The sequence below is a fragment of the Chionomys nivalis genome, chromosome 22 (genome assembly GCF_950005125.1).
Source record: "Chionomys nivalis chromosome 22, mChiNiv1.1, whole genome shotgun sequence".
NCBI classification, from domain to species: Eukaryota; Metazoa; Chordata; class Mammalia; order Rodentia; family Cricetidae; genus Chionomys; species Chionomys nivalis.
The window spans coordinates 43,633,393-43,648,450 of NC_080107.1; the positions used below are offsets into that span (position 1 = coordinate 43,633,393).

Consider the following 15,058-nt stretch of genomic DNA (forward strand, 5'->3'; position numbering starts at 1 on the left):
GCAATGGAAGAAGGGAAAAAAGGTGGGGGGCCACTTAGGTTTTTTTCCAGGGCTGTCAGAAACTCAGTCTGCGAGCTGTCAGCAGCCCGGACCAGTCCCCACCCCCTCCACGTCCTAGACTGCAGGGAAGTGACTGGTGGATTCATAGGGAGGCTTGTCAACTGGCTTTAAACATCAAGCCAGCGGGTAAACCGGGCCCAATGTAAATTAATTCTTGTCTTACGGCCCCCCTCTCTCTGTCCCCATGAATATTTCATGGCGGGCAGCATAAATATTAATTCTAATAGCTCTGCACAGTGGTTATTATTTCTGTTTTATGACAAATATTCATAAAATATTCAAGACCCTTTTTTAGAACATTTACACACTTGATTGTGAATTTTCCCAGTTTCCTGGGGACACTGTAAACATATTGGGGTTCTCTTGATGGACTCTTCCCCCTTAATTAATACCACTGGCTATTAATATTTAATCAGACTTGTTTTTTTTTTTTTTCCAGAAGTAAAGTCTATTACGTTGCTGAGCCAAAGGGTATTCTCTTCCCTTTCTGTCTGTAAAATGGGAGGTTTTTGCCCTCCAGCCCGCAAGACTCTGACTCCTGGATGGGCTGAGGAGGATGGCCTCCTTGCCTTTATTTTGAAGTCCTTTTCTATTTCCTTTTAACCAAGTTTCTACAGACAGCCCAAGTAACTGTAGTGAGATTCTTCTGAAGAGGGCTGTTGCTGTTTTTATGCAAGGATTTAACATAATTCTGGAATAATTAAAGTGTGGGTTTAAGAAATACAGTGGCAGATTCCTTAGGCAAGGCAACAGTGATTAAGGGTGAGCGGTCTTTTACAGTCTGCATCGTTTGTCTTTGACCCCAAGAAGCAGCTCGTGATGTACTATCCTCTAGGAGGAGGTTGAGGAGTGAGTCAGTCCTTGGGCAGCCACGGAGGAGCCTGAACAGTTAAATCCAGCTACATCCTACGAGTTAAGTGGCTTCCTTGTTCACTGTGTGGTCCCTAAGTCCCACTAGAGACTTCCGGAATGTTTTAATGACTCACGGTTATTTGGCACATAGGAACATAATAGGCAGCAGAGTCTGACGGACCTGGAGCCCAGGCTAGAGACAGCACATAACCTCTAGGCCCTAGAAGTGGTCAGGATCCCAGCACCTACGCCGGTGTTTCTCATGGTGGAGAGTGGGTGCGGTGACGTGTGACATGCTGAGTTCAACTCTGGTACACGGTGTCGACAACGCTTTTGGTGAGGATGGTAGTGATTAAGGTAGTGATGCTGCTGCTGCTGCTGGTAATGACAGCAGTGGTGATGACAGTGTCGATGGACTGATGGTGATGACAATGTCAGTGGTGGCGGTGGCAGTATGGTGATGGTGAGAGTCAAAGGGGTGGTGACAATGGTAGTGACGGTGCTGATAATGGTGATGGTGGCGGTGATGAACAAAAGGATCAAGATTCAAACTGAACCCAAGAAGCAAAACACTTTCAAAATCTTCAAGGAGCTGATCTGGGTGGGCCAGTGGGAAAGTAAGAATTCCTCAGAATACAATAACTTTAACAGGCCCAATGGAAGTGGGCCAGGGAGGGTGGGAAGCAGCCTCTGTAGGTCTCTGCAGCCTCCCTTGCATTTGTGACAAGGGATGGCAACCACCATGCCTCTGGCCTGGTGTCACTAGCATGGGGTCACTCGCATGGAGGGAAATAAGCACAGAACAGAGGGTTAAGAGCACACATCCGGATGCAGTCCCAGGGCCAAGTCTTAACCACTTTCCAGCTGAATAACTTTGTCCAGAGCCTTGCTCTTCATGGCCTGTGATGTCAATGTGTGTTGTGTCCTAGTACCAAAGCCTCACGGAGTATCCTGAAGATTAAGTAAGGCAATGTCTCTGCAGGGACCGGCTCAAGGCTCCAGAATCCCATAGGCATGCGGTCAAAGTCTTGGCCCATACCAGAAGGGTCATAGTCCTGGCTGATCCCCAGAGGCTGCAGCATGTGATAGGCATGTGCAAGAACCAGTGAGCTCCAGCTCCTGAGACCCTGTGCAGCCTTTCCCAGCTCCATACTCAGTGATGTCAAGTAGGCAGCTTGCAACTATATCAGGAGAATTTACACCAGAGAAATGGGCCAAAGCTCCAATTTCCAGGGCTCCCCCTGACATGCATAAACTGGATTACCAGCAAAGCATGGAGCAAAGATAAGGACAAGGGATGTGTGAGCTTCCCAGGTTCACGGCATGACTCCCTTTATTATTTTAGCCACTGGTTTTTGTTTGGTTTTTGGAAACAGGGTTTCACTATGTTGTCCACGCTGATCTCAAGGGCATCCTCCTGTGTCAGTCTCTGGAGTGAACTGGGCATGATACACCACATCAGGTTTTTCCTGTATGTTTTTAAGTGGCATCAGACAATTTTACCTATTTGTTTCCTTTTGAGACAGTCTCATGTAGCCCAGGCTACCCTTAAGCCTGCTAATGTAGCTGAAAATGACCTTGTGCTTCTGATCCTCCTGCCTCCACTTTCTAAACTCTGGGATTACAGGCATACACCACCATACCAATTTCTGCAGGGCTCGGGACAGAAGCCATGGCCTCATGAATGCAAGGGGAACATGCTACCAATGTAGCTATATCCCCAGTCCTAATATTCTTTCTATTCAGTTACTATATCTTGAGCACATTTCCGTGCCACGGACTTTTTGTTGTACTAAGCTTGCCAGTGAGTATCTCTGTGCTTTTTCATTTGGAAATCATGGTCACCTCAAACAAGAGGACCCCGCAAGGGTGATGTTTTCAAAACTTTCTGGGTAGTTTTAACTTGATACAACCTCTAGTGACCTGGGAAGAGAGTCTTACTAAGGAATTTTCTAGATCACTTTGGCTTGTAGGCATGTCTGGAGTAGGGGTGGTTTGTCTTGATTGTTAATTGATACAGGAAGACCCTGCCTACTGAGGGCAGTACCATTCTCCAGGCAGAGATTCCCTAGAGTACAAGAGAGGGGAAAGCTAGCTGAAAGCGGGCTCTTGACTGTGGAGATGACGTGACCTTGAAACGTGATGTCCAAGCTGTGAAGGACTGCAGCCTGGAACTGTGAACTAAAGCAAACCCTTCTCTTCTCTACATTGTTTTGGTCAGGGCGCTTCATCACAATAACCAAAATGAAACCAGAATGTCTTCCCATGGCACTTGGGTCGTTTGGTTGGGTTAGCAAGACAGTGGTCAGAACAAAAGCATTTGCATTCTCCCAGGCCTGGAGAGATGGCTCTGTGGCTAAGAGCACTCTTACAGAGGACTGGGATTTGGTTCCCAGCAACCACACAGGAGGTCACAACTTCATGTAGCCCCAGTTCAGGGCATCCAACACCCCCTTCCAGCGTTTCTGTTCACCAGGCACACACATGCAAGTACACACACACACACACACACACATATATGTATATATGAAGTACATCTTTTATCTTTAAAAAAGTGTTTACATTCTCTTGTCAGTGTTTCCTGTTGGTCTAGCTGTAAAGGACAGGTGGGTCTGTGACCTAACTGTAGAGGTCAAAAGCACCAAAAAAAACTGGAATAGTGTGTGTTTGTGTGTGTGTGAGAGACAGACAGACAGACAAGACGAACAGACTAGGGCAGAAGTCAACCATAGCTGCTGTTCCTTCAGCTGTCCACCTTCTTTTGAGAGTCTTTTACTGGACTAGAATTTGCCGAGTAGGCTGGATGACGAGTCACAAACTCTCGGGACCTGGTCTGTCCCTGCCTCCCCTGCCTGCCCAGTACTGGGATTGTCAGTGCATACCCCCAGGCCCTATTTTTTTTTTTTATTTTTTGATGGATTCTGCAGATTTAGCTCAGGTCCTTTTTCTTGTAAAACAAGCACTATCTCCGGAGCCTCTGAATTTATTTTTTAAAACAGCAGAATGATGGGGGAGAATGAACACAGATTTGGGGAGAACAGCTGCTCATGGTTAGATGTTTCAGGCTCACAAGACCCTTGAGGGCTTAGGGAAGGGCTCCTGTCCTGTTAGCCTGGCCTTCCTGTCTCAGAAATGTGAATCTCAGCCTATTACTGACCCAAAACCGGGATGAGGGTGCACATGCCAGCCAGAGACCAAGGGTTTGCCTCACAGGTGGTGGCCAGCTTGTCTCCTGTTATTCTTGTCTTAAACTCATTTGCTTTTCTCTGTGGGAAAAGCTTGCAGAACTACCTGGCTCGACAATTGGCTTTTCCTTATTGTCTGGGGAGCTCCTGGGTGGCAGCGGGCACAGGAAAAGATTTTTTTCTTTCTTCTCAGTGGTGAAGGAAATAAACATTTTAAGAGGGCTTTTTAAAAGAGCTGGAGTCTGCAGGAGGATCCTGGGTCATTCTCCTTCAACCGGGCTGCTGTGTTTGGAAATGCACTTCGTAAACTGCCAGGAGCGCTTGCTAATTTGCTAGTTAACAGCAGGAGAGTGAGTTTGTTGCTTGCCCCTGGAGAGACGCAGGTACCGCCAGGGTAGGTTTGCACTGTCAATTATGTGCCGTTTTCTCCAACAAGAACTGGCCAGTGGGAGCCCTAGTTTTGAAGGAGTGAGAGCTGGAAATGAGAGGGGCTGTCACTGCTATCCAAGGCCAGATGCAAGATGCCCAAGGTGTTAGGATCAGGTGGAGGTATTTGCCCTTTGGTTTTTCGATTTGCTTATCAGAGTGAAGCAGCCACGTGGCAAGCACTTTAAAATCCTGGCCAGAGAGACCACGTGTCCAGACTCCTCTGCATGGCTCTTCCTGGGTACAGCCTCTCCCAACAGTGAATTCCAGCATTCTTTGCAGGCTTGGCTTGTGACCCAGGCTCCTGTCAGGAGGGCCAACTGCACGGAATCGAAGCTGTGCTTTGCTACGTTGGTATCGGGCCAGATTGTGCGCCGACACCCACCTGCCCACTTTCGGCTCATGTCCTGGCTCTCGGCATTTTCCGGGCAGGAAGGACACAGTACCAGCAAGGCAGCCCCGGCTCCTGTCCTGAACCTCGGTGTACTTCAAGAATGAACCTGCTATGGTTTTAATCTGGACTAAGCATCCTCCATTTCCCAAAAATATAGGGGAAACTGAGGCTGGGCAGGTGGCTCAATTGATAAAATGCTTTCTGGGACCGAGAACTCACAGAAAAACGCCTGGCATGCAGGTGCATGGCTGCAGTTCTAGCCCAGGGAAGGCAGGAACAGAAAGGTCCCCGGGACTCCCCAACTATCAGCCTAGCCGAATCAGTAAGCTCTAGGAAAATGAGAGACCCCGTCTCAAAGGAGGTGGGCAGGCTTCCTTAAGATGATCCTTGAAGATAGTTTATGGCTTCCATATGCTCAGCAGCTAAGAGCACTTGTTGCTTTGGCAGAGGACCTGAGTTCCAGTCTCAGAACCCACATGTCAGCTCACAACCATCTACAATTCAGTTCCAGGGGATCTGACGCCGTCTTATGACCTCTGTGGGCAACCAGGTACATACGTGGTGTACAGACAGACATGCAGGCAAATTACTCAGACACATAACATGGCTACTTCTGCTTTGTGCTCTCAGAACACTGCGAAATTTGTTATTGATGGAGGACCACCTTGGCATCATCATCTCCTTCCATGTCCTGGAGGAAGCTTCCAGTCAGGCAACGTGCTTTGTCCCTCACTCCATCATCTCGTCTGGGGTGCTGTGTGTGTTTTCTCTGGGAACTTTCCTCTTTCCTGGTCCTCCTCCAACGGTGGTCACTGTGTAGTTCTCCCTGCGAGGAAACACCATGAGTTGTACCATAGCCAGAGACAGCCACAGAGGCTCTGCACAGGAAGAGCCCCAGTGCCTTCCTTTCAGCCTGAAAGATGGGCTCCTCATGGCAGAGGCTGGGCCTTTGATATGCTGGAAAGAGGAGGCAACCTGAGCCTTTTCCAAGAAACTATCTTCAGACGCCGCGCTTTCCCCTTGGGTATCAGTTCTGGAGACACTGGACCAGTTAGGGCCCCTGCACGCGTGTGTCGACAACCATGCATGGAGCTCACACTTCCTGGATTTTGGATACAAATGCTTGATTGGATATGTGTTTTGTAAATATTTTTCCCATTCTGGCTTATTTTTTAAATGTATTTTGAGACACAGAGGGTTATTTGTTTTAGTTACATTTGATGTGTGTTTGTGTGTGTATGTGTGTGTGTGTGTGTACATGTGGTAGTCAGAGGACCAGTTCCAGGAGCCGGCTGAAGAGGGGTTGTGATCGTGAGAGCAGACACCTTTGCCCTGTTGCCCGGGTCAGAGACAAACATTCGGTCTCTCACTGCTTGCGCACTGTTGCTGTTGCTGTTTTGTAAGCGGATCAGTGTTGCCCTCTCTCATGCATGGTGCGCACCTGTAATTGTAGCCCTCAGCAGCCCGAGGCAGGAGGATTGATAATACAAGGTCAGTCTGGGCTGCAGAGCAGTTGATGCCCAGCTTAGGCTACATAGAGAGACCCTGTCAAGTCAGGCTAAAAGTATGGTAAATTTTACTTTCAATTTAAAATCGATTAAAGCTCACTTAGTTGTAATAATGAATTATTCTCTTAATGCATTGTTGGACTTTAATTTATGCAGTCCTCTGTGCACTGTACTGTTGTGGAAATTACTATGTAAAGATGTGTTCCATTTATTTATGCTGCAGCAGATTTAGCTATGTAAAGGTGTGTTACTTTGTTTATGCTGCACTTGTTTAATAATATCAGGATGTGAGTTTAATTATGTAAAGATGTGTTTCTGTTTCACCTTGCCTGTCTAAGGCACCTGATTTATCTAATAAAAAGCTGAACAGCCAATAGCTAGGCAGGAGAGGGAGAGGCAGGGCTAGAGGGCAGAGAGAATGGAGGAGAAATCTAGACTAGAGAAGAAGAGAACAAGGGAGAAAGAGAGGGACATACCTGGGACCAGAAGCCAGGCAGCTGCCCGCCAGCCAGACCTGGAGACAGCAGGAAAGTAAGATACACAGAAAGAAAGGGAAGTTAAGAAGCCCCAAGGCAAAACGTGGATGAAAAGAAACAGTTCAGGTTTCTCTTCATCTAGTGAGAAACAAGCATAAGCTAAGGCTGAGCGTTTATAACTAATAATAAGTCTCTGTGTCGTCATTTGGGAGCTGGTTGGTGGCCAAAAGAAAAAGCCTGCTCCACTGTATTATATCAGTGGTGTTTTGTGGCCCTCTATATGAGACAGTCTTTAGGAAACAGGTGTGTCCTCCTCACGTCCACAGGCCACTTGCAGCCTGCATTAGCAATACATGAGTGTGTGAGCATGTATGTGTGTGTGTGTATAATATGTGTATGAGTGTGTGTTTGTATGTAAGTGTGTTTTATAACTGGACTTGGCTCCTGAGTGTGAACTTTGTAGATAACAACATGTTTAGTGTCTAGAGTTGAGGGGGCCTGACAGACAGCATGGCAGTGAGCAAGAGCTTGTCGTGGTTCCGGCCTGCTAGGCTGCTGGGAACCAGCTGTGTTTGCTTTGTAGGGTGGCTGCAGCTTCACACAGTGCCAGCAGGGTTGTGTGGAGATGGGTGGAAGTGGCCCTCGGGGGGGGGGGGGAAGCTGGGCAAAGGGAGAGGAGGAGACCCCCCTGAGAGTGGCTGGCCTGAGAAAGAACATCCGGTCAGCTTTGCCATTTGTTGGTTAGCTGTTTTTCTCTTGAGTTCATACATGTTCTAGTGTATGATACCAAGTGTGCCAGGTGTCCGTGTGGTTTGAATGTGAATTGACTCATGTATGTGAGTGCTTGGACACTTGGGGAAGGTTCTGGAACCTTTAGGAGGTAGAGTCTTTCTAGTAGAACTCTGGAGGGGAGGGGGTTGGGAAAGGCCTTGAGGATTTAGTGACCCATCCCAGCTTTCCTTTTGTTCTCGACTTCCTGGTGCCCACTTGAGTGGGCAGCAGCCTCACTCTCCTGCCGCCCTGATGCCTTGACTGTGAGACGGAATAAATGCTTTTGCCCTCAGATTGCTTCTTGTCATGTCTTAGGTCACAGCAATAAAGGTAACTGGGACTGGTGAGATGCCTCAGGGTTGAGGGCACTTGCCTGATGAGCTGAGTTCAGTCTCTGGGAGCCACAGGTAGAAGGAGAAAACCAGCTCCGGCAAGCTGTCTGTAGAGGGTACGAGGTCCTGCGCACCCAGATAAGCAAAAAGGAAACCAGGAAAGTTGAACACACAGGCTTGTCTCTTAGAGGAAGGAGATGTTTCCCTGCCTTCCACTTGGAATGCCGGGAAAGGATGGGGTTCGCAACCTGGTGATCTTTGCTATCTGTCGGGCCAGCCTGCACCTGAGTCCCCCGAATTTTATGCTTCTTTACCCTGTGACTTCCATTTTGTCTTCACGCCAGGCCAATCCTGACTCCCACAGATGTTATGTTTACCTCAGCCATTCTCCCTAGACCTTTATCTCGAGCACTGTTTCTAAGTCAACAAGAACCCATTTTAGTAATGAAGCCGCTTGTACTTTGTAAGGAGTTTCAAGGTAGCTAAGTGGTGGAGGTGCACACCTTTAATCCCAGCACGAGAGAGAGAAAGAGAGAGAGAGAGAGAGAGAGAGAGAGAGAGAGAGAGAGCTCCATGAGTTCAAGATCAGCCTGGCCCACAGACACCCAGGGCTGCACACAGAAAACAGAACAACCACCACAACAAAGTGTTTCATTGTAGTAAACATGTCTTAAGCTTCGTTGTACCCACAGGAATGAGTTAACTGTCACCAGGAAACTTTTCCCCCAAATTGTGTTGTGCATAAATACAGATGAAATAAAGCATCTAGTGTCAGACTCCGGAAGTTTGAGCCAAAAACAGCTAATTCGAGCTGACCTGAGTTTCACTTCTTGTCTCTCCCACCCACGGTGCGTGCAGGGACCTGCAGTTGTTCCTTGACCTCTACATACACATGTCCCTGACTACCTCCCAAAAAAATGAATAAATAAAAGATAGTTTTTTTTTTTTTTTAAAGAGTAACTTTGGGTAAGTACTAGAAGGAATCCAGAGGAAGCCAACCCAAGCAAAAGTAGAGATTTATAAGTATTTGTGTCAGTCATTTACTGAGGTATTAGCCTTAGGCTACGCGTGGTCCTATTTTCTCTGGTCACCTCCCCGATGGCTCTGGGCAAGCCTTTCTAAGGAAGGCCCTCTGGGTAAGTCTGGGCTTCCGTCTGTCCCGTGGTGAAGTCAGTAGATGAAGCTCCTGTAGAAGGGGCTGGAGCTGCCTTGCATGTGCCTGACTTGGTTGGGTCTGCGTCCTTCACCAGCCCCCGTAGCCAGGGGAGCCCTGAGCCTAGCCTCTTCACAGCCCTAGTCACAGCCAAGTCACTGGTACAAAAGAGCCAGAGGGAAAAGGTGTCTCCCAGCCAACAGGAATGGAGCACGGCCAGTCCAGGTAGGGTCTGAATAGCCATCCTTAGCTGTCTCAGGGAGCTGGGTTAGACCTTCTGCTCCCTGAAACACATGCATGCACACATGTGGAGAATCATGCCAACCTTGGAGGTAAATGAGTGACAGCAGGGAGGCCAGTGCCCCACAAGACCACATGGGCAGACACTAAGGGCAGGAGGCAGCAGGCAGAAGGGGACAAGGGTGGCCAGGGAACTTGGTTGTGGTTTCTGTGAGGAGGAATGTACAAGGCAGTGTAGGTTCCAGAGTGGCCAGTGGTTGATTCCGGAAGGCTCTGGTCACCCTAGTATCTGGCATTGGGGTATTACTGGACTGAAGAGTGGGTTTGCTAGAGAAGGAGGGTGGGGCTCCAGGCTCTAGGTGGGTTTGCCATGTACCTGAAAGTCACGTTGACAGGTCAGCTTTTGATATCTCTAGTGTCAGCTGGGGAAGGGGAGGAATAATCTCCCTAGGATTAGTAGGCCCAGGTTGTCAAAGCGTTGCCAGGTTCAGACAGGAACAAACATGGCTACTGCGGTCTCTCTCTGCAGGGTGTTCTTCCTGAATGTGCCATTGGACTCCATCCTGGAGAGAATGACGCTGAGAAGGACCGACCCTGTCACAGGAGAAAGGTTGGTCATGGAGGGCTGTTGGTGGCCAGGTCCCCTGCGAAGCCACCTCTCCGCTGAGGTGCTCAGTGCTATGTGGACCTGCTTCAGAATAGCACTGGCTACTATGGATAGAGGCTAGAAGCAGGTTTGTTTTCTGCGTTCTTCTGGGCCCCCTGTCTGCAAGAGTGAGGGAAGGAAGGTACCAGGCCCTGCAACACCACACAGGTTAAATGTCTGACCACTGTGTTCCTAGCCCCCAACTGGACTCCCGCTTCAGAAATGACTGCACCAGATGGGCAGCCTGTTAGTACTTAACAAATAGTGCTTGGAAGGATAGAAAAAGAACAGGTGAAGCTGGGGAGATCTCAGGTGGTAGAGTGCTCGCCTTGCAAACACGAGGACCTGAGTTCAGTCACTAGAACACACACACACACATAAAAAAATAAACTCTTTGTGGCAGCGCAAGCCTTTAATCCCAGCCCTTGGGAAGCAGAGGCAGGCGGATTTCTGACTTTGAGGCTAACCTGGTCTACTTAGGAAGTTTCAGGACAGCCAGGGCTACATAGAGGAAATCCTGTGTGATGGCCTTTCTTTCTTTCTTTCTTTCCTTCCTTCTTTCCTTCCTTCCTTCCTTCCTTCCTTCCTTCCTTCCTTCCTTCCTTCCTTCCTTCCTTTCTTTCTTCTTTCTTAAAAATTTATGTATGCTTGCTGGCCGGAAGAGGGCACCAGATCTCATTACAGATAGCTGTGAGCCTCCATGTGGTTACTGGGAATTGAACTCAGGACCTCTGGAAGAGCAGTCAGTGCTCTTAACCTCTGAGCCATCTCTCCAGCCCCTGATGGCTTTTCTTTGGTTGTCAACTTGACTACATCTGGAATTAACTAAAACCCAAGAGGCTGGGTATACCTGTGATGGGCTTTCTTTCTTTCTTTCTTTCTTTCTTCCTTCCTTTCTTTCTTTCTTTCCTTTCTTTTTCTTTTTTCTTTTAGTTTGGTATGGTATTGAGACAGAATTTCTCTGTGTAACAGCCCTAGCAGTCCTGGAACTGACTATGTAGACCAGGCTGGCCTTGAACTCACAGAGATCTGCCTGCCTCTGCCTTTCCAATGCTGGGAACAATGCGGTGCACTGCCATGCCTAGGGTTTCTCTATGTAGTTTTGAAGCCTGTCCTGAAACTTGCTCTGTAGACCAGGCTGATCTCGAACTCACAGAAATACACTTGTCTCTGCCTCCTGAGTGCTGGGATTAAAGGTGTGCGCCACCACTGTCCGGATCCAGATATTTCCTTAATTAAATCATTTGAAATAAGAAGATCCACTCCTTTTTTGTTCATTTTGTTTGTTTGTTTGTTTTTGTTTTTTTGAGACAGGGTTTCTCTGTGTAGTCCTGGCTGTCCTAGAACTTGCCCTGTAGGTCAGATTGACCTTGAAACTCAGAAATCTACCTGCTTCTGCCTCCCAAAGGCTGGGATTAAAGTGTGTGCCAGGAATGCCCAGCAGAAGACCTACTTCTAATCCAGACCTTGAGAGATGAGAAGATCCATCTTTAGTCTGGTCCACACCTTCTGCTGGCAGCCTATATAAAGGACATGGAAGAAAGGAAGCTTGCTCTCTTTGCCAGCTTGTTCTTGTTCTTCCTGGCAAGCCCATTCCTTCATTGGTATCAGAGTTTATTTCTTTGGGTTTCTGGCATATACTGAACACCACTGAGACATTCATTCTCAGGGACTGAAAAACTAATGAGTTCTTGGACCTTCTGTCAATGGACAGTCATTGTTTGACTAGCTGGACCACAGCTTGTAAGTAATTCTAATAAATCTCATATTCATTCTATTAGTTCTGTTCCTCTGGAGAACCATGACAAATAGAGATTTTAGTACCAGGAGTGGGGTCTGGAACAGGAGAAAGCTCTTTAACAGGTCCAGGATGCTGACCATTTGGCTGCTCTACCATTTGAACCTTATGACTCAGCAGACCGGATGGTACTTGAGGTGTCAGTGACAGATAGGGATGCTGCTTAGAGCCTTTGGCAAGCTCTTCTATGAATCATAGAAGAGACTTTTAGGATTTTGGAACAAGTCTCTACAATTGCCTGCAAACAACTATTCTCCCTTTAAGAGACAGCTTTTGGCCTGCTACTGGGCCTTAGTGGAAACTGAACATTTGACAGTGGGCCACCAAGTTGCCATTTGACCTGAGATGCCCATCATGAGCTGGGTGTTATCTGTGACCCACCACATCATAAAGTTGGCCATGCACAGCTGCAATTCATTATCAAATGCAAGTATTATACAAGTGGTTGGACCTGAGTAGGTCCTGAAGGCACAAGCAAGTTACACAAAGAAGTGGCCCAAATGCCTATGATTTCTACTGCTATTACAATGCTGTCTGCTGCCAAGCATGTGTTGGGGACCAGCCTCGACAAGAATACCTCTTGCCAGGGTAGGGCATGGGCATCAGAAAAATAAGTAAAGAGTACGAAGACACAAGTAAAATAATAAAACAGAAAATATAGGATAGTACCAGGAGGGAGTTCCAGTGAATTCTGAAAATCACCCGCATTTAATTTTCCATACACTTTTATACCCTAATACGAAAGGGGGAAGAAGGCAACAATTTTTTTTTGACATGATACAAAAGACAGCTTGAACAGTTTGAGACATCAAGTCTTTAGTATTCTGTTGTTTAGGCAGTGAAGCCACCCTTGACCAAGTATCCTGAAAGCAGCCACTCCCCAGGTAACCTCCTATTACAAATAGAAGAGCAGAAGTATGCTTGAATATCCTGGCCATCTGTCAGGGTGGAGTGAATCTCCCTGTATGAGCCATCTTAATGTCAAAAGAACCAAGTACATCCTGTGTCAGGATGTGTAGCCCTGATTATTGTCATCAAGTTTGATCAACCTCCAAACTCTCTGACCATCAGTAAGGTGGAAGTAGGGAAGTAGGGTTACATTTTTGGGCCTCCACAAGCATGCACCTGCAGCCTCATGGGGTGCTGTTCCCTATGATCGGTTGACTGAGGAAGAAAAGACCAGGACCCGGTTTATTGATAGGTCTACACACTATGCAGGCCTCACCCAGAAGTGCACAGTTGCAACACTACAACCCCTTTCTGGGATAACCCTGACAGGTACCGGCGAAGGGGAATCTTCACAGTGGGGAGAGCTTTGGGCAGTACACATGGTCATACAGTTGGCTTGAAAGGAGAGATAACCAGATGTATGACTGCTCACTGATTCATGGGCTGTAGCCAATGGATTGGCTGGATGGTCAGGCCATGATTGGAAAATTGGTGAGAAAGACGTATGGGGAAGAAGTATGTGGGCAGATCTCTCCCAATGGGCAAAGGATGCGAAGATACTCGTGTCCCCTGTAAATGCTCATCAAAAGGTGACTTCAGTTGAGGAGTTCAATACAGTAATCAAGTAGTTAGGATGACCCATTCTGTGGACAGTCGGCCTCTTTGCCCAGCCACTCCTGTCACTGCCCTATGGGCCATGAACAAAGTGGCCATGGTGGCACAGATGGGGGTTATGCATGGGCTCAATAACATGAACTGTCACTCACCAAGGCTGACCTGGCTACAGCTGCTGCTGGGAGCCAGATCTGCCAGCAGCGGAGACCATTATGTGACAGGGTGGGATGAGGGGGGATTGGTAGGGGGCAAAGGTAGGGAAAAGAAAAGAAGGAAAGAACTTGGGGTTTTGTTTGTTGTTTTGTGTCCAGCTCTGGCTGACCTGGAACATGTAGAGATCTGCCTGCCTGGGCCTCCTGAGTTCTGAGATAAAGGGGGAAACTGGCTCTTACTCTCTTTACATTATGTCCTGCTGGCTGACCTCTGCCCTCTCTTTGAGCTGGGACCACATCTTCATGTCCCAGAGGCCCGAGGCCAGTCCAAGATGCACCCCGCTGGTCCACGAGTGATGGTCGTGCCTGGTGGTAATGGCGACTTGGCAAGGGCACCCTAGCGCAGTCGACATGCTGAGGCCTGAGAGCGCCCGTGTCATCTGTTTCCTCCTAGGTTCCATCTCATGTATAAGCCTCCTCCCACCATCGAGGTCCAGGCCCGTCTCCTGCAGAACCCCAGGGACTCAGAGGAGCACATCAGGCTCCAAACAGACCTCTTCTACAGGAACTGCGGGGACCTGGAGCAGTACTATGAGCGGGCCATCACTGTCAATGGGGACCAGGACCCATACACAGTCTTCGAGTACATAGAGAGCGGGATCATCAATCCTCTGCCCAAGAAAGTGACCTGATGCGTGCAGAGCCAGGAGCAAGCCCTGGAGACCCTAGAATCCCCTGCCCTCAACCTTTGGCAGGCATCCCCCCTGCCTTTGACCAATAAAGATGCTAGGCACAACCTCAGGTCACCTTCTTATGCAGTCTGAGAACACAGGACAGAGGAGGCCCATATAGGGATACGGTGGAATGCTGGATGCTAGGCCTCCCTCTAAAGTCAGATGTGGATATGTGGATGAAACTCACCTTGGGCAGCAGCACCATCCCACTGTGGGTAGCTGGGTGAATGCAGTGGTCATGTCCTATAGAGGAATGGAACCAACAGCGTGGGTATATATTTTAAAAGGCTCTTAGTGATTGGCTTACGTGACACTAGCTAGGCCAACAATGGCCATCTGCATGCTGGAGACTCTGAGAACCTCAAAAGTGCTTAGTCTCCAGGGCCAGATCATCTAGATGTCTAAGTCTGGTGCTGGCAGCAGGGAGGATTCGTGGAGTCACTGACTGGTCTTTAGTCCGCACTTGAAGGTTGGAAAGTCTAAGTTCTGATACGGTAGAGCATAGTATGTGCAGCCGCAACAGAGCAGATGCATCCATAAGCAAGAAATGAAGACAGGTAGGCAAAGCAGGCCTGTTTCCCCCCATACACAAAAGGTGCTTCCCACTCCAGGGGAGGCCCTTCCCTCCTCAGCTAATCCTCCCAGACAGACATGCCTTTTCATTGATCCCAGGTCCTGTCAAATTGACAACCAAGTTTAGCTACCACAGAGTTAAACTCAGTCTTCACAGCCTAACTCTCCCTCACTAGCAGGTGCAGTGATAAATAC

General features: G+C 48.2%; 2 protein-coding genes across 3 annotated transcripts in view; one reads left to right on the forward strand and one right to left on the reverse strand.

Annotated features, from left to right (window-relative positions):
• The window catches only part of Ak8 (adenylate kinase 8), a 119,369-nt gene extending 105,029 nt beyond the window's left edge, over positions 1–14,340 (forward strand). For both annotated transcript variants that reach the window (XM_057754925.1, XM_057754926.1), the window contains 2 exons: positions 9,927–10,007; positions 14,011–14,340. In XM_057754925.1, coding sequence (XP_057610908.1) covers positions 9,927–10,007; positions 14,011–14,248 — 319 coding nt within the window. In that variant the 3' untranslated portion in view covers positions 14,249–14,340. The remainder of the gene's footprint in view (positions 1–9,926; positions 10,008–14,010) is intronic.
• Gtf3c4 (general transcription factor IIIC subunit 4) overlaps positions 1–15,058 on the reverse strand; it is a 76,301-nt gene that overhangs the window by 14,040 nt on the left and 47,203 nt on the right. The gene's annotated exons all lie outside the window — the stretch shown is intronic.